The sequence below is a fragment of the Cynocephalus volans genome, chromosome 1 (genome assembly GCF_027409185.1).
Source record: "Cynocephalus volans isolate mCynVol1 chromosome 1, mCynVol1.pri, whole genome shotgun sequence".
In the NCBI taxonomy this organism is placed as follows: Eukaryota; Metazoa; Chordata; class Mammalia; order Dermoptera; family Cynocephalidae; genus Cynocephalus; species Cynocephalus volans.
The window spans coordinates 37,418,790-37,442,752 of NC_084460.1; the positions used below are offsets into that span (position 1 = coordinate 37,418,790).

The window sequence follows — 23,963 nt, forward strand, 5'->3', positions numbered from 1 at the left end:
TATTTTTTTTGCTGAGCATTGCTTTGGCTATTCGTGGTCTTTTATTGTTCCATATAAATGTCTGAATAGTTTTTTCCATTTCTGAGAAAAATGTCTTTGGAATTTTGATGGGGATTGCATTGAATTTGTATATCACTTTGGGTAGTATGGACATTTTCACTATGTTGATTCTTCCAATCCAAGAGCATGGAATATCTTTCCATCTTCTTGTATCCTCTCTAATTTCTCTCAGCAGTGGTTTGTAGTTCTCATGATAGAGATTTTTCACCTCCTTGGTTAACTCAATTCCTAAGTATTTTATTTTTTTGGTGGCTATTGTAAATGGGCAGGCTTTCTTGATTTCTCCTTCTGCATGTTCACTATTGGAGAAAAGAAATGCTACTGATTTTTGTGTGTTGATTTTGTATCCTGCTACTGTGCTGAAATCATTTATCAATTCCAACAGTTTTTTTGTAGAGGTTTTAGGCTGTTCGATATATAGGATCATGTCATCTGCAAACAGGGACAGTTTGACTTCATCTTTTCCAATCTGGATGCCCTTTATTTCCTTCTCTTCTCTGATTGCTCTGGCTAGTACTTCCAACACTATGTTGAATAGGAGTGGTGAGAGTGGGCATCCTTGTCTAGTGCCTGTTCTTAAAGGAAAAGCTTTCAGCTTTTCCCCATTCAGGATGATATTGGCAGTGGGTTTTTCATATATGGCTTTAATTATGTTGAGATACTTTCCCTCTATACCTAACTTATAGAGGGTCTTTGTCATGAATGAGTGCTGAACTTTTCAGTTCTGATTTACTGGGCACCAACCACATGCCAAGTTTGGGGAAACAGAAATGCAAGATAGTCGTTGTCCTGCAGTCACAGAGCATCCATTCTAGTGAGGGAGACAGGCCATCAACAGACAGTCATCCAAATGCCTCTCAAGCCATAATGATGTTGAGGGCTAAGAAGAAGATATACATTGTGCTGTAGGAGTGAAAAACGGGGTTTGACATTTGAAAACCCCATTATGTGAAGGGTCAGAATTCCCTAAGGAATTCTAAGTAATGACCGAGCTTAGATCTGAAGGATAAGTGGACATTAATAGGGCAAAGAGAGAAGGAAAGGGCACTTTGGTAGAGAGCAGAATGTGCAAAGGCCCTGTGGCATGGTAGGGTATGGAAGCTCAAGGCACCAAACGAAGGCCAGCATGGCTTAATTGAGGAGTCTGTGATGGAGTGGGCATAGTGTGAAATGAGACTGGAAAGACGGCGAGGGCCTTTCAATCAGCAAAGCACCAGAGTGAAGCGAAATGATTGGAAGGCTTGTTAGTAGGAAAAAGACATCATCCAATTCATGTTTTAAAGAGGTCCTTCTGGTTTCTATCAGGGATCAGATAGGTAAAAAGCTGGGGCAAAATTGGTTGTAGAGCCACCGGGAAGGAGGCTGGGCAGAGTCCAAGAGAGAGCCGGTGATGGCTTGGCTTGGCTGAGCTTGGCTTTGACCTGGGCACACCCACAGGCTTTGGCCAGGGTATGTGGCCCAGCCTGGATATCCTTGTCTCTCAAGGAATCAGGGTCTCTTCGCTGTGCTCTAGTCATTTTTTTTTAAAATCTGTGCAACATCCCCAGGAGGAAGACATTAAAACCCCCTTTGCTGAGACTGAAGATTAGAGTGATTGCCTGAGTTCACATAGCCTGTAATTGAGTGGACCTTATCAGAACTCACAATCTGGTAGAGCGAGTAGATTGACCAGATGGCTTAGGGCACAGCATGCATGGTGCTTGAGCAGAGGACGCTGGGAACCAGTCAGAGCAACAGCCAATGTAGCCAGTGTAGAAGCTCCCTGGAAGCAGGAGCTGAGCTCCCAGCACTCAGCACAGGGCCTGCTCAGAGGAGGCCCATGCATCATGGGTCTTAATACAGGTTTGCTGACTGCTTGAGTATCTCTTTCTGGCACATCAATTGCAAGAAATCTTGCTGTCTGCATTACTGTCTTCCAAGAGACAAATTATAAATGTTTTCTGATTAGTTCCACCATTCATAGCCCGTTCCTAAATCAGCACAGGAAACAGCTAAGCTAAAACTTCTGCCTCTTTCTTCCTTTACAATCTGCCTGTATCTTACTTTTTCTTTCTCCAAGTTTTTTCTTAGGCAATGTCTAGACAGTTAAAACAAAACAAAACAAACCACTGAACTGTGCTAAAAATAATTTGTTATTCAGGATCTTTTTTTTTTCTTTCTTTTTGCTAAACTGAGTTACTCTGAGAACTGAGACCAAGGAATGCTCCCCACACAACTGGTTAGATGTCAGAAGGTCCAGGTTGGCTACACTGAGTCAGAAAGGCTGTCGCAGACCCCTGTTCTAATTAGAATATGTGCTCAGCATTTTGTAAGAGGTAACTTTGTCCCCTCTATATTTATTTTGGTCTGAAGGCTATACATTCCAATATTTGGCAGTGCAATACTTGTGTGTTACTGTGCATGGTTTTTCATTCTGTGGCAGTCTCTCTCTTCCTCGCCTCACAGAACTGAATACATGCACCAGTCACACACAAATACTGTCACTGCCTTTGTTCAGGTCTCTTCATCCCTTGCTGGGACCACAGCAGTAGTCTCCTGATCGATCCCTCTGCCTCCAACCTCTCCCAATCTAATCCGCCCTCTGTATCTGCTACCTTGGTGATCTTTCCGAAATGGACATCTGATCATGCCCGCCCTTCGCCACCAACCTGCCTTATTCCATGTCCCCATGTGGGTATTTGGCTGGCTAAAATAAGATGTAATGACATATCCACACTGCTTATCAGTGACTCTGAGAAAGTAACCCTATGGCTAAGAGTAATGGTGCCAGGCACTGTGCCAAGGGTTTTATGTACCTTTTTGCAGTGATCCTATCTCCATTGTTTTCATCAGTTTAAAGGTGAGGAAACTGAGGGCTGGCCTGTGGCGCACTTGGGAGAGTGTGGTGCTGATAACACCAAGGCCACAGGTTCAGATCCCTATATAGGGATGGCCGGTTAGCTCACTTGGGGGAGCGTGGTGCTGACAACACCAAGTCAAGGGTTAAGATCCCCTTACCGGCTGTCTTTTAAAAAAAAATAAAAATAAAAATAAAGGAGAGGAAACTGAATCTTAGAGAGGTCGCTTAACTTGCTCAAGGGCCCTGCAGTGGAGACACAAATCTAGGCAGTCTGACTCCAATGGGTTCTAACTACCATGCACCACTGACTTCATCAAGTCACTCATCAGGGTGCCTGTAGGGATGGTAAAGCTCTTTGTGAGCAGAAGGCAATGTCCTTTCCCAGCTCTGCACAGGAACATGCTTTCCCCCCTGCAGACTCAGTGCCACCAGCACTGCACAGATGCAGGCCCTGAGTGCAGGCCCTTACCTAAGAGCCCCTGACCTACTAGCATTTGTGTTGCCCTAAACCCTGTCTCTTATGTGGTCAGAGTGGCCCTGGGATCCTCTGGGCCCTGAGCTGGTTGCCTTCAAACACTCAGGCTTATGCCAGAGTTTTTGGCTCCTTGTGAGCATCAGTCCTTACTTGGGACTCCACCTTCTTGGAGGAGCACTATTCTCTGCCCAGGTGTTCCTGGCCCCTCCCTCACAGATGGAACTTGCTCTCCACCCCAATGTACTCCTCTGAACTAGAAGACCTTCCAGGAACACAGGGCTCATCCATCAGCAGGGGGGTCTTGTCTATGACAACCCTGTTGACTGAGCTTCTTCTCCCACTGAAGAATTGCTAAGCAGGCAATCCCAGGCAGGACTCAGCTTTCGTAGGATCTCCCCTAAGGGGCTTCATGGATCTACTTCTCCTGGACCCAGTTCCTCATCTGTTTCCTCTGGCTGACAAATGACAGCCAGGTATGACAAGAAGGCCGAAATAAAGCTCCCAGCTTGGCATGTGGACCCAAAGTTGGAAACATAAAGAATTATTTGATAAGGAATTATAGGTAAAGAATAGTAATAGCTTCTTTCCCTTATGCCCCCAAAGCCTGGTGCTTAGGCCCTCCCAGAAGGGCACCTACAGGATATGATGTTCCCATATCGATTCTTATTGCGGTTTTCATCCTCCTTGGCTGTGTCCCACGAAGCTGTCTGCCCCTCCGGTAAGGCCTAAAAAGCAAGGACAGAGTGGTTAGAGTGGATAGGAGCTTTATCCAGGTGTAGATGAACCAACAGGAGGAGAGGAGACCCACTGTGATGGGAAACTGAGTATAAGGGCGCGTGTCTTTGGATGGGGCCCGGGGAGAGCATAGACTCGGCTCTTCTGTGAACGTATTCACTTATTCATTGACCCAAAGGTTACTGATGTCTTCTATGTGTCATGAGCTCACAATCTGGCCTGGTAGGGGAGTCATTTGTTCATTCATTTCTTCATTCACTCATTCCTGCACTCAACAGGTACTTATGGAGCCTCTGATATATGCTGGACACTGTTCTATTTACTAGGGATACAGGGAAATAGATAAATTCCTCTTAAGCTTCCAGTTGACTGGGAGATATAGCAAATAAACAACCAAACGTGTATAATTTTAGGTAGTGAAAACATTATGAAGAAAATAAAGCGGGATAAAGGGACAGGGATGAGGAGTGAGAATTATTTCAAATTATACAGTCTGGGAGGGCTTTTCTGAGAAAGTAACATTCAAGTTAATTTTGTAGTGATGTGAAAGAGCTGGTCATGCCAAGAAAAGTAGAAAGCTATTTCCAGGCAGAAGGAACAACAGATGCAAAGGTGTCCAGGCAGCAACCAGATGAACGTATTCAAGGACTCGAGTGAAGCAGGAGGAGAGTAGTGAGGGAAGCATCTAGAGAGGATGGGAGAGTCTGGATTACAGGAGACACTGTGGTTACTGGTTAAGGAATTACTCTAAGTGTGATGGGAAACCACTGGAAGGTTTTGAGTGGCAGGCGGGGTGGGGGGAGGGGTCAGCTGATCTTATGTGTGTCTTACAAAGTACATTCTGGCTCATGAATGGGATGCAGGCTCTGGAGGGAGCAGGGAGACCAGTCAGGAAGTTGTGGAAATGGTCCAGGCAAGAGATGATGGTACCCCGGGCCCTTGGACAGAGCCCAGTGGATGTGTGAGAAGTGATTATTTTCAGCATGTTTTGTTGAATATTGTTGGCTTGGGTTGCCTCAGAAGCAGACAGAGACAAGGATGTGAGTACAAGTAGTTTGCTTGGGAGGCAATCCCCAAAAACATGGGGAGGAGAATGGAGGAAGTGAGCCAAGCACGGGAATGAAGCCAACATAGGGTGCGTCGGGGGAGGTTACCACTGTGCAGCTGGGACTTAATCCCACGGGCTCATCTCATGCCTCCGAGTTGTCCCCCCAGATGGGGAAGAAGCTGGGGTATTCATCCATCAATTCCCATCATTACTGGTTGGGGATAACTCTTGGGAACTCCCTAGCACTTCTGCCATGCTCTGTGAATATTGTTCTGTCTTGAGGAATCCCTCGGGTGAAAAGTCACAGGTACTTACAGGAGGAAGCCCCCAGGTGGGCATGCATGGGGACAGTGAGTGTGGAGGGGATGTGCACAGGGCACCAACACATCTACGGTAGCCATGAACTGCGAAGGAAAGAGGAATGAAGACTAACCCTAGATCGTTGGCTTGAAGAACTCAGTGCATTTACTGAGATGGAGAAGTTTAGCGGGGAGAAGTAAGATTGGAGAGGCTGGAATTAAGTGCTGTGTTTTGAGTACATAGTGTTTATTTTTAGAACAGTGCTCGGCACCTACCAAGTACTGTATACTTTTTAACATGTTCAAAATGCCCATACCAATACCAATACTACTAATAGTAGCCAAGTTTGAGATGCCTACTAGCTATCTGAGCTGAGATGTTGAGTAGGAAGTTGGACATAGTTGCCCAGAGCCTAGGGGGAGGGAGCAGATAGGGGCATCAATCACTCTAAGAGAATGTCAGCCACAGACGGGACAGATGAGTCAACAGACCTGTGGGATGATTTACAAGAGTCATGGGCCAAGTGGTAGGGAGGGTGCAGTCAATTATTTCATAGAGAGACCGATAAGCATTTAAAGGAACGGAAACAGCTTTAGGAGAGCCACAGAAGTGTGAAGGTCAGGTCCCGTTTTGGTGACTGTCTCCACCCTGCCTTGCTTCTGAGACTGAATTTGCAACACATTCAGTCTGCGTGGCTCTCTGTCTGCAGCACGGCGGGAGAGGGCCTTACTCATCTTACTGCACCAGCCTTGCCTTTGCCTGTCTATTCCTTACTAGTTCCTTCCTAAGCATTGGATGGGGATACTAACATGACTTGCCAGTTGTTAATGGATCAGAATTTTGTTCTTTGTGTGTTTAACACCCTTAGACAGGCATTCTGCAGGAGAAGCAAAGCAGGTGCTAGGCTCTGGGCACTGATCTCTGCCCTAAATCTGGGTGTGACACAGTGTCATAGAGATAAAAAAGTGTTCATTTAACAAAGTGGGGCTTATCTCTCATTGTTCTCCTCACGTCCTCCTTGTTTTTCTTGCTCCCCATCAAAAAAGACCATTACCCTGTATCCACCTGGCCATCAGCTTAGATCATCTCTAGCCTGCAATTGGCTTCTACACATGGCTCGTAGAACTCAGATCCCAACCCCTGGCCTTGTCCTCAGCAGGTGGCCCCAGCTGTCTCAGGCGACCTGCCAGTTCTCTCCTCTGTGTTGGGGGGAGGCTGCTAGTCTCAGTATTAGCACCGGATTTCATGATGTTCAAGCTGATCTTTGGTGGGGGTGGGGAGAGATTTTCTATCAGAAACCCTCTGTGATGAAAGCCAATGGTTGGTCCAAACGTTTGCCCCCGATAGTGGTGTGAATCTAAGAGCAGGGCATCCTAAATGTTTTCATGCTAATTTTAATTTTTTGAAAATAAAAATTGTGTTGAGTACCTGTTAGGTGCCAGGGTTTTGGTTGCAGTTAGCTTAAAGTCTCTTGGTGGCTGTATGTTAGAATCTCGTGGAGAGGCTTTAAACCTCCCAAAGCCAAGGTCCTACCCCAGACCAATTAAGTCAGACTCTTTGGGGGTGGGACATAGGCATCAGGAGTGTTTAAAGCTCCCTAGGTGATTCTAATGTCCACCCATGATTCCTGCAAATAGTGAATTTACCTGAAGAAATACTTTCCCACGAGTCTGCTCGCCGGCTTCTCTTGCTTTGGTTTTTGCCCCTCCAACCCATTCCTCACCATAATTAGAGAGATCTTTCTAAATGCAAACAGGACTCAGCTACTTCCCCTGCCATTGTCTTCAGGATAAATTCCAAACTCTTTAAAACAATGTCCTTTATGACTTCACCCCAAATGCTCCTCCAGCCTCACTTCTTGTCCTTATGTTAATATGCCAATTATAAGGTGCTTCAAACTTCTGAGACTTTACATAGGCTATTCCCTTGGCCTGAAATTTTCTTCCACCTGAGTCTGCCTGGAAAACTCTTAAGTATCCTTAAAACCCTGTTCAAGCATTTTCCTTGTGAAAAATTCTCTGTTCACCCTCCCTCACCCCAGTGCATCCCCACTTATAGTCGGTCGCTATTATTAGATGAACTTCTCTACATATAATAATTTAACTGTCTGTTTTCCAACTTGGCCACAGGCTCCTCTAGGGAAAGGGCAGTCTCTTATTCGTACTGTATCTCTAGAATGCACTGCTGGCTCTGTACTTCATATGTGCTGAATGACCCCTTTGGAATGAATGAATGAGTAAAACAATTAGTGAATGAGGTGACCCCTATGCATTCAAGCGGGGAAGATCCTGGAGTCTCAGAGGTGTAAGTGATCTTGAAAATCATCTAGTGTGTTCCTATCCACAGTGGCCTTCCTGGCAGCTGAAAAGCTGATCCACAGCATCTATTACTTGGATACCTCCAGTGACGGATAGCTCACCTCCTCCCAATGCTTCCTGCCTTGCTTTTGGGCAGACTCACTGGACAGTGTCTTCTCCACTCTGCCTCCCTGTACTTTGCCTTTGCCCCCCTCCATAAGCCCCAGAGAATAAGCGTGCACCCTCTGTACCGTGAAGTTCTGCAGAGATCTGATGACGGTCCCTCCCGTCCACTCCCAGAGTCCTTAAGTAGCCATGCCCTTCAGGACACACATCAGCATGCAGCTATCCCTTGACTATCCTAAGCCAAAGAAAACAGTTGCCATAAGTGAGTGGCACTTCTCTGTGGGGAACCATGCAGACCCTGCCACAGCCCCGGGAGCCTTGTCTCCCCGTAGTGGGGGCTGGGTCTGTGATGATGTTGACAACAGTAGAGGAGCAAGGCCTAATAGAGCTGCCCAGGAGGAAGAGGTAATGAACCCCTAATTGGCAGACTTTGATCACACGTCCATTTCCCTTTTTAGGGAGCTGTGATCTAATAGGGGATAATCTCTTGAAGGAAAAAAATACAATCGGGTAAAAGTATGAAAGGGAGATAGCTCCATTTTCAAAGTGAGTGAGCTGAGGGGCATTATTTTTACATTAGTGGCTAGTTACAGTAGATTGACCAGGGAATGGTGCCAGTCATTAGGAGCTAATCACATTCTTTTGAAACCAAAATTGCCATCTCATTATACTCATCCATTATCAATCTCTTCTTTCCATTCCTTGTTCTCTTTTCCTTAGAGTGTTGAGCTCTATTTGTACATTCCACTCTGAGTGTGGAAATATTTTCTACTCTTCAACAGTGTTGCTTTCCCAAAGCAGTTATTTATTTATTTATCTTTTATTCCAAAAGATGTATTCAGGGATGTCCTTGTCCCTGGAGAGCTGAGCTGTGGTGTGCATAGAATCCTCAAAAGTCAGATTTGGAAGAGTCTTTTGAGTAAATGACCACCTCATTTTATATACCAGCAAAATGAGGTTAAGAGACGGGAAATGACTTGCCTAGGAATGCATACCGACTGAGCCTGTCCTCCCTCCCTGCTTGCTTGCTTCCTTCCTTCCACAGGGACCATCTGGATGCGGGGCTCTGTGCTGGGTCCTGGAGGTTAGAGCAAGGTGGTGGCAGACAAGAGCCTGGGAATTAGCTCTGGTTGTGGAGGTACAGACAAAACTCAAACAAGCAAGATGATTACTGTGTTTAACGAGGGCTATGAAGACAAGAAACAGGGTGCTGGGATAGATAGCAGCTGGGGCAAGTCCTACCTAAGCTAGGGTGGTTTGGGCAGGACTCTTTGAAAGGTGACATTTGAGGAGGAGGGATGCAGTGCCTGACTTCTGGGAGCTGGCCTGGAACTCACAGCTGGGCCTTGGTGTTTTCCTGCTGAACATAAACAATTTCACGGAACACCAGCATCAGACAAGGGTGCTTTGAGACTATGATGGAATAAGACAAAAGCAAGACATGTCTGAATACAGACAAAACTATGAACAATGTCCAAGCCAAACGAATGACCAAACATCCCCCCCTCCTGGCTAATATGAGCGACTACTGGGTTTTGGTCAATTACAGCTCTAGTCTCTATCTTGTTGTCTCTTCTCATAGTTAAAATTTATTAAGATACCCAGTCATACCCTTCCTAATAGTGCCCAATGTAGAACAAAGCCTCGCTTCCTTAACCCCCCTCCCAATCACCTAACACAGCCCACGTTCTATGAGTCCTTTCTAGCATCCTCTTCCTGAGATGTCCCACGGTTCCCCAACATGGGCATTCACTTTGCTGCAACAGTAAACCCAACTTGTTCAACTCCAGATGTGTTCCTGCTGTCTCTGGCCAACACATTTGAGCTGAAAAATAAATAACAAGCAGATGCTGGCTATGCCAAGAACTGGGGAAAGAGACAGCACCAGGTGTAGGGAACAGCAAGGACAGATGCCCTGGGATGGAATGAGCTTGTTCTGCTCTAGAATGTGAGAGAATAAGGGAGAGAGTGACATAAAATGTAGATTGGTGAGAGGGGTGGGGTGGGGCACTCAATCAAGGTCTTGCAGACTGCGGTCAAGAACGTGAGTTTTTTTCTGAGCCAATGGGAATGCTTTGGGAATTTTTTAAAAGGAGGAGGCTGAGCCAGTTCCAGCATCATGATAAATGGCTGGGAGCATTTGTCACAGGAACCCTCCCTTTATCCCTGTTGATAGGCTTCATAGATTCTAGGATAAAATTACCATCTGGTGCCTACCTCAGACTAACTCTCTGTGGTTGCAACCTACCCTCCCAGCCACAGAGCTGAGGCCCTCCGAAGTCAGTGGGAGGCTCAGACCACATGACTACAAATCATAAGCTTCTCAGACCCTGCTGTGCTGACTCAGTCCATAGGACCTTGCAACCTACCTCTGTTTCTCCAATTAGTACTTTAATTCCCTACTAGAGCTGAAAATTATCCCTGATGCCTGTGTGGGTGTTGGTTTGGCCCTACTGAGCTAAGAGGGTCCTTTTCGAAGCTTGCCATCCTTTTTTGGACACTCTGCTTTGCACCTAAGCCTTTTTGAGTTATGACCAAAATAGTGATGTCAGAACACAAAGCTCCCAAGAACAGCTCACCTCCAATCCAAGGCTGAGGGCCACTTCGTTTACCTGTTCTTCCCCACTGTCCTCAGCAGATTCTGTCAGCTAGGATGCTTCCCTTCACTCCACTTGGCTCAACTGTATCCCTAGAGCTAATTGGATATGATATGCCCTGGGGTGCAGCAAAACCGGGCCCAGGGATTGCTGATCAGGCAGTTCCTGGCTGACGCTTCAGGGCACAGCCAAGGGCCTGCCTCTGCCATGATCAGTCCAGCCCGCCAGGATTCCCCCGACCCCTGCACTCTCCAGGTGCAGGGGAGGCTCCGGAGAGTCTTCACTGAGGAGGTGCCATTTTACCTGGGTCTTCTATGTATTTGTCTTGTCAGGAAATACCTCTAGCCCACGAACTGTGTGTATGAGTCAAGGAAAGGGTGGGACTTTGCAAAAAGCAGGCAGACTAGAGCGTTTGAATGTTTTTAGTGCAAATCATTTCATTGCTCCAAGTCTCAGTGAACATTTCTGAATAAGAAGTCAATAATATGCCTTCAGGTTAGGGGCGGAGAAGGATTTAACTACGCAGAGCCAGCATGGGGGAGCTTTTCTGGCTGATGGAACTCTTATGTATGCTCATCCTGTTGGTGTTTACATGACTCTATGCACTTGTTAAAACTCATAGAACTGTTTACCTGTATACCTGCCCCACCCCCACGAATTTCTCAGTATGTAAATTTCAAAATGAAAAAAAATACACCCCACAGAGTTTTGTGATTATCTTGGATAATGCTTGTAGCACCTGGCACCATGCCTGGCATGTAGTAGGTGCTCAGACGGTCTTCCATCCTACTCCTTCTCAAGAATATGATACTGAGTCTTTTTACAGCACTCCCAGAACTCACACTCCTCTCTCCCCCTTTGGATCAAAAATATCCAGTTTGTTGTCCAAGAGCAAGGATGGGACTCTCTGCAACATCCATCCTGGTTTACCTTGGACCAAAAGGGTTTAAAACTGATACCATTCTGGGAAAACTGGGACAAGTCGGTCACTTTAGGTACAGGTAAGATATAGTATGCAGGAAGCAGAAAAGAGTTTCATGATCTGATGGGAATCTAAGTTCTGGTCTCAGACCATGGGTTCATTAACACCCATATTTACTTACATGGCCAGCTGGTGGGTGGTAAGGGCCACCATGGATGGCCATGCAGGTTGTGTACAATACAAGAGCTCTACATTTAAGGAGGCACCATGCATATGATGGACATTATAATTTTCTATATATTTTATGAACATTTTCTGGAAGATGACAGTCAAGTATCTTGAAACAGGTGCACCTTTTCCTATTCCACTCTAAGGTGCTGTATGAGTTAGTGGTGGCCTTGGCAGAAGCCAAACTTTCAACAAAGGCCATTTTCTATGCTGAAAAGCACATGCCTTAGGGATTACAAATGTGGACAAAGAAGGCAGGAGAGGATGACTAATGATGTCTACTCAGAGTGGCATCAGGAGAGCAAATATTATTGCACACTATGTCACTAAGTAGACGGTAATTTATGAGTTCTGCTGGTGAAGCTAAGTAGAAAATCAGATTGCAGCAAAATGGGGGTATTTGTCTGTGACAAGAGCTTTGATCAAGGCAGAAAAGTTAAGTGCATGTCTGTGTGTAGAGTCACAAAGCACTCTTTAAAAGGCCCAATTAACAGCTACAAGGCTTCTCTTAAATGACAAATTCCCTACCTTCAAGAATTCTGTGGCTTAATGGGGAAGTTCAAACTAGGGTACCTCTATTCCTCACAGCTCTGAGCCTACAGTCTTGGGGATTCCTGTATCCCACTCCAGGCTGCAGACTTCCAGTTGCCTACACATTTTCTCCATCATCATGCATGAGCTTTTGGGCGGCTGTCTCTGGGCCAACAACTCTCCCATAAACTCAAAGTCAGCTAGGCTTAAGAGGCAGACTGTCAGAGGTCATGGTTATTACCTTATAAATTCTGTTCAGGAAAACTATGCAAGGGGCATAAGATTCCCGTTTAACCCCTGACTAGTTTCATTTGTATTCTCTTTTCATAGGCAGGCATAGTTGTTTCCCTTCTGAAACCTGGCTGCAGCATTTCAAGCTTTGCACATGTAGCTCCCTCTGTAACATGTGCTTTTCCTGCCCCGTCTTCTTCTATTTTGCATCAACTCAGTGTCTCATCTTTTATGAAGCTTCTGATTGATCTTGGCAACAACAACTGATAGAAAGCAAAAATAAACAACCATAGCATCACCGCCCCAAACCTGCCTGTGCCCTGTCCTGTCCTTAGCTCACAGGTCGTCAAAGCATTTTAACTAGTGTTCTGTTGCCTAATGACATGGTGTGGCAAGACCATGAGCTTCCCTGAAAGCAGAGTCTTTCTTAATTTAGCTTTCTATCTCCAGTGCCTAAAATAGTGTAAGGTACACAGTAGGTACTCAATCAGTGTTTTTGGCCAGATGAGTGCTTAGAAAGCAGAAGCATATATTGTCAGGTTTCAGGAGTCCATGCCAACTGGGCAGTCATACATTTCACAGATGATGAAACTGGGACGCAGAGAGAAAAGTGTCTTGCCCAAGATCATCTAGTATCTTGGGAGCAGATTGAGAACCAGGCCTTGACTCTTGTTCAAGGGGTTTTTCTACAGTGCCACCTGAAAATTGTCACTTGGTTGAGAGGGTTCCTGTACTAAACACAAATAATACTCTTTGCTGTGCTACAAACAATATTATAAGTGGAATGATAAAAATAGGCTAAGAGGAGAAGACTGAGTTAATAGTCTCCTTCACATGAGCTCGTTCCTGCTGGAAAAGCTCCCAAGTCTGAAACCACATGGGGACTGTTGCCTCTAGGCCACTCCATGGAAATGAACCATTTTCTTCTTTTTCAAAACTGGGGTTGGGGTAGGGAGGAGTGAAATGAGCAGGGGGAGCCCAGGTCATCCTATCTTGGTTATTATGCATTTCCAAAGTTGAAGAACAATCAGGCTTTCCCCATATATGATCTGGGCATGTGCCACGACTTCCTCGTGCCCCTCCCCAGATCCACTCTCATCTGCAAATTGAGAAGCTGGACCAGAATCTCTCTGGGGTCACCTATGATAGGATGTTCTGTGACTTTGTTACCAATGGAGGAGAGAAAACGTGGTAGGAGAAGCAGAAGAGATCCTCGCCCTCTGCCCAGGGGGCTCTGAAGCTTCCATCTAGGAGGCTGCCTTTCCACCATGACCCTCAGGTGACTCAGAGCAAGATGGTAAGGCTGGCCTCTCCCCACAAATCCATGCCCATGGTGTGTCTGCCGTGAAATGAACAAATGTTTGCTCTTCATTAGGCAGCATCACATTCCTCACAGCTGTTCCTTGTTGCCTTAAATAGTCTTAATGGAGCTGTAATAACCAGATACCTTCTGGTCGCCCTACTGGGCTAGTTCCATTTATTATAATGACAGGCTGTCTGGACTGGACTGGGATTAACATGCTTCCCTCCCTTTTCTCTATCACAGAATCACCTCTTTTTGTTCTTCCTCATCTTCTCCAAATCTGCTCCTCTTCTGACCATGATGGCTGGGGTTACAGGGCACACAGACAACCCCACTCTCCAGCCAACATCTACTACCTTTGCTGGCATGCTTTGGGTTTTGTATTGTAACTAGAGAAGGTGGGAGAATTTGGACTGGAGAAGGTAGGATGGGGAGGAGGGAGGACTGTGCAGTTCGATCATGAGCCCCTTGACTTTAATGTGGCTGTGTTCCATCAGCAGGGATAGATGGGAATGTCAGCGAGTCGAGCAGGAGAGGGTGGTGATAGGTCCATGAACACAGGCAGGATACACGTTGGGGACTCCATGTGTTTCCTTAGACTAGTGGCTCCTGACTTTAAAAGTAATTGTAATCAACTGGAGAGCTTAGAAAATACTGATTCCTGGGTCCCATCCCCAGTGATTCTGCTTTAATTGATCTGAAATATGGCCCAGGCACTGGTGTTTTAAAAACTTCCCCAGGTAATTCTAACGTGCAGCCAAGATTGAATACCTTTGACTGAGACCCAGATCTGTATGGCAGGTGAAATGAACTTGCCTTAGGCTTCCTTGAATTCTTAGGGACCCAGGAGCCAATCAAGGTTGCTAGAACTGGAGACATAAAACTTGAGACATAACCACAGGGGTGGTAGATCCAAAGAGGGGAAGTCCCCGTGGGACTGTCAGTGGGAGGGGGTCCAGCTGGACTAGCTAATTGGTTCCTAATTAGACTCCCAGAATATGAGCAACAGAAGGGCTCTTTAGATCACTTTGACCAACCCCCTCCACCTCACTGCACAAATATGGCAAGGAGGCCCAGAGAGGGGGGTGACCACCCAGATACTTAATGAAAATGAAAGGCATTGAATCCAGGCATTTTGACTCTCAATTCAGGACAATTCACACATTACTTCAAATAATTGAACTTAAAATATATATTGAGAGACTCAAGTTTTCATGCCAAAGAGAACAGACTGATTTTATTCTCTACATGCAGAGGGTGTGTGGGGGTGTATCTGGGCTCTGAGCCCAGTTTCCTGGTTTGGGCCTTACTGTCTTTTTCCTTGAATTACCGTCCTGGCCGCCTACCTGCCTCTGGTGTCCTTGCTCTGATCTCTACCAGATTTAAAATGCAAATCCACTTAAGAAAAAAAAAAAAAAAATCCTGCTCCCTTTTAGGGCTCCCTGTGGTTTGTGGAATAAAATCCAAATTCCTGAGCCTCACAAATACTCCCCTCCCTCCCGTGCCAGCCTCTACTGACAATTTCAGCTCCATCTCCTCCCATGCCCTCTCCCACAATTTATGTATCAAACTGCTTCTGGTTCCTCTAACTAAACCTGCTGTGCTCATTCCCATGCCACAACTTGTTCTAGTTCTACCTGGAATACTCTTCCCTTCTTTCATTTGGTTATTCCTATTTCTCAGGCCTTGGATTTGGCTTTATGGCTTCCAGAAAGCCACTGGCTAGCTGTTTTTAGGCTAGGCTCAATGCATCCCACCCCCAAGGGTTCCTATAGCTCTGGGTATATCTCTTTTACGGCACTTTACTAAGATATTGAAATAGTCAGTTTATATGTCCATCTGTAGATTCCCCAGAAGGCAAGGGCTCTGTAGTTCATCTCCTCAGTTCCTAGAGCCCGATATAATGCCTGTCTCATGGAAAGTGCTCACGTCTTAAAGTTGTAATTCTGAAAGGCTCAGTCCTTGGTCCTAGACTCTGTGTACAATCACTTGCTTGGCAAACTGTCCAGTCTTGTGGCTTTAATATTATCTATATGCCAGTGACTGTTAAGGTTTTCTCTCCAGCCTAGTCTTCTTTCCCAAATTCCAAACTCACATATTCAACTATCTACTTGCCACCTTGAGACACTAAGATGTCTAATAGACACTGCAAACTTGGAACTGAAGTCCTGATTGCTCCAGCTCTGCTCCACCTGAAGCTTCCCCATCTTTGTTGGTGGCAACTTCACTCTTCCAGTGGCTCAGGGAACAGCCTTGGGACACCCTTAATTCCTTACTTTCTCTTGTATGCCATGTGTTAGGAAATCCTGTTGGCTCTATCTTTAACATATATTCAGAATCCAACCACTTCTTGACCCTTTCTCTGCCATATATGGCCAGAGTCACCGCTGTCTCTCACCTGGGCCACTGCAATGGTCTCATAATTGGCCTTCCTGTTTTTACCTTGCCTGCCTATGTCCTATTCACAACAGAGTAGCTAGAACGAGGCTTTCCAAATAAAGTCACATTTTTATCACTTGTCTTCTCAAAGCTCTGCAGTGGCTTTCTATTTCATTCAGAGTAAACACCTCAGTCCTTATAATGGCTTGTAATGCACTCTGTGGTCAGGTCCCTCTTTATTTTTCCAAACTAAGTCTTGTTACTTTTACCCCTTGCTCACTCTACTCCTGCCACCCCAGCCTCCTTGCTCCTGCTTGTACATGCCAGGTATACAATTCCCTTGATCTGGAACTCTCTTCCTCCAGGTATCTTCCTCCGTGTCTACATTCAAATCTCGTCTTCTAATTAAGGACAACCCTTCTACCCTGTTTAATATTGAAAGCTCCTCCACTTTATGCCACTGGAATATACCATCTCCCTTCCTTGCTTTATTCTTTCTTTTCCATGGTGCTTGTGATAGATTGTATTATCCAAAGACTGTATTTTGCAATACTTCCTTTTCTGCATGCTCTTCTAGAATCTGGCAACTCCTCCTCCTCCTCCTCAAGAGATGGAGTCTAATTTCCCTCCCCTAGAAGGTGGCAGTTTTAACTTGCTTATCAGCAACAGAATGGGAGGAATGACGTAGTGGGATGTCCAAGTCTTAGGCCACAAAGGTGATGCACTTTTCACCTTGTTAACTGGGAGGCTCGCCTTTGAAGCTCTGAGCCACCATGTAAAAAGTCCAACTATCTCGAGGCTATCATGCTGTGAGGAAGCTCAGGCCACCCGAAGAGGCTACGTGCAGGTGTTCCAGTGGACAATCCCAGCTGAGTTTCCCAACTGACAGCCTGCATCGATCACTAGTCATGTGAGTAAAGATACTTTCAGATGATTTCAGCCCCCAGCTTGGAGCCTTCGCAGTTAAGGCTATAGACACCATGGAGAGGAGACAGAGTGTCCCTTTGTGCCCATATAAATTCCTGCTACACAGAATCTGTGAGTGCAATAGATTAGTTATTTTATGTTGCTAAGATCTGGGGTAGTTTTGTAACACAGCAAACAGCATTTTTCACTGTCTCACATAATACATGATATAATTTGCTTATTTATAAGCCTATCATTTATTTCCTATTTCTCCTGCTAGAACACAAGCTTCACGAGGGCATGAATCTTTGCCTGTTTTGTTCACTCTTGTATCCCCAATGCCTAAACAATCCATGGCAATAGTAAACACTCACTAAATATTTACTGAACATATTACAACTGAACTGAATCTTAGAAGACACAGCTTGCCATAGCTGAGAGGTCCTTTAGATGTCAACTTGTCAAACCCACTCATTTGTATGAAAAAACTGAGCAGGAAAGGGAAGTGACAGGCAACAAACAGCTCATGGCAGGTTGGTATGAGAGTAGAACTGGAGGCTCAGCAAGCTTATGTCTTTAATAGGACATCGAGTCTTCAAGCAGATCCATGACTTTTATGTTCAGGATGAAGATTCTGAGAATCACAGGAGCCTGGATGATCAAAACAATATCCAGTTTGATTCTAGGAAAGTGAATGAGAACATGTGGAAAGACTTTCATTAAATAACCAATTTCTAATTAACCCTCAGTTAATCAGAAAATGCTATTAACTAGAAGCTAATCATTCCAGCTAGGTGATTAATATAATTTGAACTAATTGAGGGAAAGACTAGTCGAGTGAGAGAAATTCCTGGTTAAGTTTGAAATGATGGAATAACATGTATTATTTACTCTCTCATTGTAAAAGCAGTTCATTTCCCTGCTAGAAAGTTAGGAAAATGCAAAAAAGTACAAAGAAGAAATTTTAAAAAGCAATCCATCATACAGGGATGGATGCTTTTAAAGTAAATATCATTCTGGAAGAGAATGCACCAAAGTAGTGAAATACATTTGTATTTCTGTCTTTAAATTTTAGATCGCAAGTTCTTAGAACATGTGTTTCTCAGCCACATATCACTCTTAATGCTATTTGAAACTTTAGAACAAATTATTATGACTGATGACTTATTAGACGATCATCATATTGAATATGCCTTTACAAACAACACACTCTCTCCTGACATTTGCTCAGCAAATGGATTTGCATACATGTGCATAAGCAAGCATACACACACCCCATCCCACCAGGAAATAAGACCCCCTAGAAAATAAGACCAAAGAATGGGGGAGGTGATGAGATCATTTTCTTCTACTCTATTCCAATATTCTTCCCAAACCTGTAGACTGAGTATATGAAAAATGCTATTTGACTTAGGCCATATTTGAAATTAACTGCTCATTTCTCTCAAGCTGGTAATTACTAACTTCCATCATCATAAAGGTTTTTGTTCTTGTAAATATGTCAAACATGCCCCTTGTCACCATGTTTTACACTCTCATAAAGTTTTAGAATCAGACAGGCCCTTAGAGATCACCTTATGCAAACCCTTCATTCAACTGATTCAGAATTTTATAACTCAGACAGCAAAACAACTTGCTAAGATCACACAGTTTACTGTATTAGAACCCAGCTGTCTGGACCCCCAGTTTAGCACAACTTCATGAGCTCACACGACTTCTGAAGTACTGCTTTGTAAGCACGTTCTCATAATACAGTCTGAGAGATAAACTTAGTCTGCATGATTAAGAATTCCAAATGTGTGGAGCCTGAACCCCTGAGTCTCACTGCACACAGTGAGACTGAATTGAGCATATCTGGGGCACACCCTGCACGTGAAACAGAACAAAACAAAGCAAAAGAACCAATGACAAAAGATGAGTGCATATAACTCAGAGCACGGCACACAGAAAATACTCAACTATAATTTGCATTTGGGGAAGCAAAGAAGAGAAGGGGAGAAGGGGAAGAGAAGGAAGAAATGCCTGTTTTCAAAGTTGGTGGCAGCGGGATTCCCACCTGTGTCCTGAGACTTGCAGAATTCCTGTTGGGGAGTGAGCTGCTCTTTGGTTCAGGAAAAGATCCTAAGTTTTTCCTTTGCTTTTATTCTATTTTTTGCTTGTAAAGGTGAATGAGGCCTAACGAACAAGCTTTGAAACAAAAGGAGTGAGAGAAAGAAAGTGAAATTATTCTGCATAATAAAGTCAGGGGAATGTGGGAGACCTTTTCTTGGATGCTGGGGGAGGGGAAGTTTTGAGGACATTAAAACTTCCTTTCAGTAAGAAAAATACTAAAACTCTGGGTAGGGGAGTGGATAGAGACCCCATCAGGAGACCGGACCTGAGAAGGATTTACCAGCAATGTGGATGGTTAAGGAACTTAGAGGAATAATAGTGTTGGATTGAGGTGCTTCCTGTACTTTGCTGCAGTCCTTCTCTGTTATTACTCAAACCTCTGTAACATCTACTGCTTGCAAATCCTTTGTGTTAGAGATGCTTTGAGGGGGAAGGAAAGGGATGACCAATGCAGGATGGGGGAGAAGGTGCAGAGAGAGGGGGCAGCAGTCACTGAGAGGGGGCATTGCCTTGGGGGTGGGGGGAGGCGAGAACACCACAGAAGCAGGATTATGGGCAGGAGGAGAGTGCTGGGAGCAAGCAGGAGCGCCAAGAGCCACTGGCAGGGGAGGTGTGCCAGCTGCTCTACAGCATGCGGGGTGGGGCTTGAGCCACTCTATCTTCATATTGAAGGAAGGCGTGACTCCAAAGGTAGGAGTTTTGAAGACAACTGGGTTATGAGGAGAGAGGGAAAGGGGATGGGGAGAGAAAGGAGGGGAGAAAGGTATTTGAATCTTTTAGCATGGTGCTTCTCAAGTGTAAAGTGCATACAGATCACCTAAGGTTCTGGTTAAAATGCAGGTTCTGACTCAGGAGATCTGGGTGGGGCCTGAGATGCTGCATTTCCAGCAAGCTACCAGGTGATGCTGATGCTGCTGGCCCAGGGGCCACACTTTTAGTAGCAAGGCTTTAGCACCCGAATAAGCCTCTGAGCCTTTCAGGCAGTTTCCCACAGGCTGGTCTCTTACCTCGTACTCCTCCTTGAATCCGTAGCCTTGGCCTCTCTTCATCTGGGTGATGTGCTGCAGCAGGTCAGCCACCCGGATGGCAGGCTGGAATTGGTCCCGGGGATAGCTCATCTCCACGGGGTCGCAGGTCCGGTAGGGGTGAGTCTGGATCGTGAGGGTGGGCTGGGACAGCTCCCCGCGGCTGCCATCTGCTTCAAAGAGAAGGAGGCAGAACAATCACTTATGGGAGCTTTGTCCTTTGTCCTTCGAGCCTCCCCCAGCTTGGCCAGAGGAGGAAGAGGAGGGTAGAGGGAACTAACTGGGGACTCACTGATCAGGAAACCACAGAAAGACCAGAGACACACTGCTCCCCCTGCATGGCTGTGTTGGTAGAATTAAATATTAAAACAGTAAACAAACCAATGAACACCATGACCCTTGGTTCATTTCAATTTCAGTGGTGCATACTGATAAAGATGAAGCTCCAGGTTGGTTGTTATCCTCTGCCTGTCTTGGTCCTTCATCCAGGCTTGCCGGGGCAGTCTTGGTCAATCCCAGAACCAGTGAGCAGCCAGAAGGCTAAATATTGGGAGCACCCTCCTGTTTAGGAAATGGGGTGTTTGGGATTAGTCTCTGCAGGAAGCCTCAGGTGAGAAGAGCCTCAGGTGCCCGGAGATCAGAGGCACATGTCTGCTTCTGGTCCATTTGCCTGCATCCCTGTGACCTGGTTTCTCTACTTGTTTGTTTCCTTCGGGTTGTACACTGGGAGGAATTGGAGCCAGGCTTGGATGCCTCACAGCTAGCAGGGACTCTGACCCTCCCAGCTGCTCTCTCCAGCTATGGACTCGGCAACAGTGACCACTGCCTACTGTCTAGTCTCCCCACCACTTAATACTGCTGATCCAGGAGCGTCACTGAGCCCACCTTGCAGGTGGGGAAGACTGAGCCTCTTCCTTCAGTCCTGCCAGCTACTTCCCCCAGGCCTGGATGCTGTGCCTCATCTCCTTCATAAAATCTCTCCTTGATATAAGATCTATATTCTCCCTGATAAGAACCTATATGCCCAATGAGTTGCTTTTACTGCCTTCTGTTAGTTTGGCCACTCTGGAAACTGCTGCTTCCTCAGATTGGGTTTGAATTTCTGGTCCCCTTGGACCCATAAAATTAATGTCTTGCCCTACCACTCCCCTGCCAGGCATACATTGTCAGTCTTCCAGGGCAAGTTATCTTCCCCAGAACCATCTTGGGCTTGGTCCCCCCAATCTCCTCCCAAAGACACGGACAGTCTACGTCCTGGACCACTCTGTTTGTGGCATGCACGAGATGAGGAGGGCCAGATCCAATGTGTCTCATCCAGATGCATCAGGCACTGTGAGGTACCAGTGCAGATACCCATTAGCCTACGCCATACTCATCCCTGGGAGGGTTGGCATATTATATTAGTCCTGATCTTCTGCAACTTGTCTTTTCAAAATCCATGTTCCCTTCAGCTTGTTTGACTCTCATGTCACAATAATCCATTAGACATAGATTCTGTATGTGACAACATCAGCAAGCCTGTTCCTGGTAAGGAAAGGATAGTGGAAGGAAGCTTCTGGATTACATGTTTTCTAGGGTGATCAGCCTGTGCCAGTTTGCCTGACACTTTTCTGGTTTTAGCACTAAAAATCTAGCACCCTGGGAAACCCCTGAGTCCTGGGCAAATGGGGCTGGTTGGTCATCCAGATGTGAAAGTCTGTGGGTGGTGTGGAGGATACATTTCTCACTTTCCATCCCTCTGCCTGCCCCACCTATTTGTTCCTCCAAGGGAGGAGGGGCTACTAATCTGATTAGTCTGCACTTGAGACATTGGTTGGGTCATACCTAATTAGTGGGTAGGGTCATTGTATGCACGGTGTGGTCTCTAAAACTCCAGACTCAATGTGGTAAGTAAACATAACTAAGACAGAGCCTACCCCCTGGGACCAGCCCAGTCACCCCTGGATTGCCAACAGAAAGATCTCGAGGATACAGATTTATGTACAAGGAAGAAGGGCCTAGGAGAGGTACTAGCAAAACCTGCCTGACTGTACATAAGAAAAATACTGCTTACTTTTTCTCCTGGGATTTCAGGTAATAGGTAGCTACATCTTTGCTGCCTTGCTTAAATGTAGAGCTTGGCAAATGTGTGGGCTGCTTCCTTTCTCCATCACACCCTTGGGATCATGACTTAGACATCTTGGGAGCCCACTCAGTGCCAAGGACTGGTAGGCAGTAGCAATGCATAAAGAAATACAGATTCCACCCTCAAGGCTTCATAGTCCAGTAGGGAAAACAGACAAGAAGAACCATCTGAAGCAAAAGAACAGGGCCTTAGTGGTGAAGGCACATTTAGGGAAGGGCGAGGAGGTTTATATGGAGTCAGAGCCATGGGTGGAAATGTCATGGTGGCAAGTCTGTAAGAGGTGACACAAAGAAGATCCAGAAAGGCTGTGAATGTGTAAGATTATTGAAGCCAGTGTGAAGCTGTTGAAGGGTTTTAAGAAGAATCCCTTAAGACACACACTTTCTTGCAGGTGTCCCAGCTATCATCACTCCTGTGATGGTGTGGTGGGGTTGGGAATGGAGAGGAAAGGAGCACTTGTGTTTGATCTATAGATGTGGCACTTCATGATTCCAAGGACAGGATCAGTCAATGCCCGGAGCCCTGTGTTTCCCACTTAAACCATTATCACAGGTGGGGACAGCTGTCTTCAGAGACCCAGAGTCTTCCAAAGGACCAGGGGCAGGTGCTGCCTGGCAAAGGTGTCCTAGGAATGTGCACCTGGAAATTTTTGTGAGATGCCAAATGTTTCCAAAACCAAATAGCTATCAATATGGGTATTTTCCCTAAACACATGGCTAGACAGACTGTAAACTTGGTGTCAGCAAAACCAACAGTGAAGTGGAAAATAAATGCATTTGAAAAGTAACAACTAGTATTGCTGTAACATTTGTGATAATGTCAATGCCAGCACTAATGTTGCTCTGAAGACCCAGAACCGAGGGATTTTCAAGGTTTATTAATTCAGCTAGTTGGACTCCCTTTTCCAATGCATCTTACCTCACCTATTCCCTTATTAACCTCCGATAATGCAGAAGTGATGCCTTTTATCACACCCCATTTCACCAGACGCACTATACTTAATTTTCCATCATTAGGTTTAATGAAAACCCAATTTCACAACTCACTTCTCTCAGAACCTACAAGTAATGCTACGTTTTTATCAGCCCCAATTAAAAAACGTTATGATGTTCCTATTCGAGAGGGAGCCTTAAAACTAATGTGCGATTCTGCCGCTAATTCAACAAGGGCTCTGAAATTCACATGCTGCTCATAAAATGTAACTCAAACCAGCTGGCCTGGCCCAGAGAGAGAATATTTTTCATGTTTTCTTCTCACCAGACCCTTCGTTTTCATGCCATTTCAACTTCTCATTTATAGGTCTTGCATGTTTATTTATCACGTAATAATATTTTGGATTTCTTTTGCACTTTTTTGTATAGCTGTTGCCTAAGTCTGTGAATTTCCCCTGGAATAACTCTTGGACTGCCTGTGAGGGGCTTGTGGGGTGGGCAGAGGGATTTGGGTGATGTATGAGGTCTCTCTCTCTCTCTCTCTCTCTCTCTCTCTCTCCTGCTACCAGCCACATAGATCTCCCTTTAGCTTCAGCCACGTATTTCTAATCACTTGCTAGGAGTTGTCACGCTGGTTGGTTAACAAATATTCACTGGGTACCTATATTGTACAAAGCAGTGTGTTAGATACCATGTATGTACAGGAGTGGAGAGGAAGGTGTGTTCAGGGAGAGATAAGCATGCTACACCCTTAAAGGGGGAGAGGAAAAGATAACATGTGCATAAACAAGT

General features: G+C 45.5%; 1 protein-coding gene across 1 annotated transcript in view; it reads right to left on the reverse strand.

The window, feature by feature from the left end:
* PTPRT (protein tyrosine phosphatase receptor type T) overlaps positions 1–23,963 on the reverse strand; it is a 783,412-nt gene that overhangs the window by 57,605 nt on the left and 701,844 nt on the right. Inside the window, exons 17-18 of the mRNA XM_063092330.1 lie at positions 20,097–20,287; positions 4,012–4,099 (exon numbers count right to left, since the gene is read on the reverse strand). Coding sequence (XP_062948400.1) covers positions 4,012–4,099; positions 20,097–20,287 — 279 coding nt within the window. The remainder of the gene's footprint in view (positions 1–4,011; positions 4,100–20,096; positions 20,288–23,963) is intronic.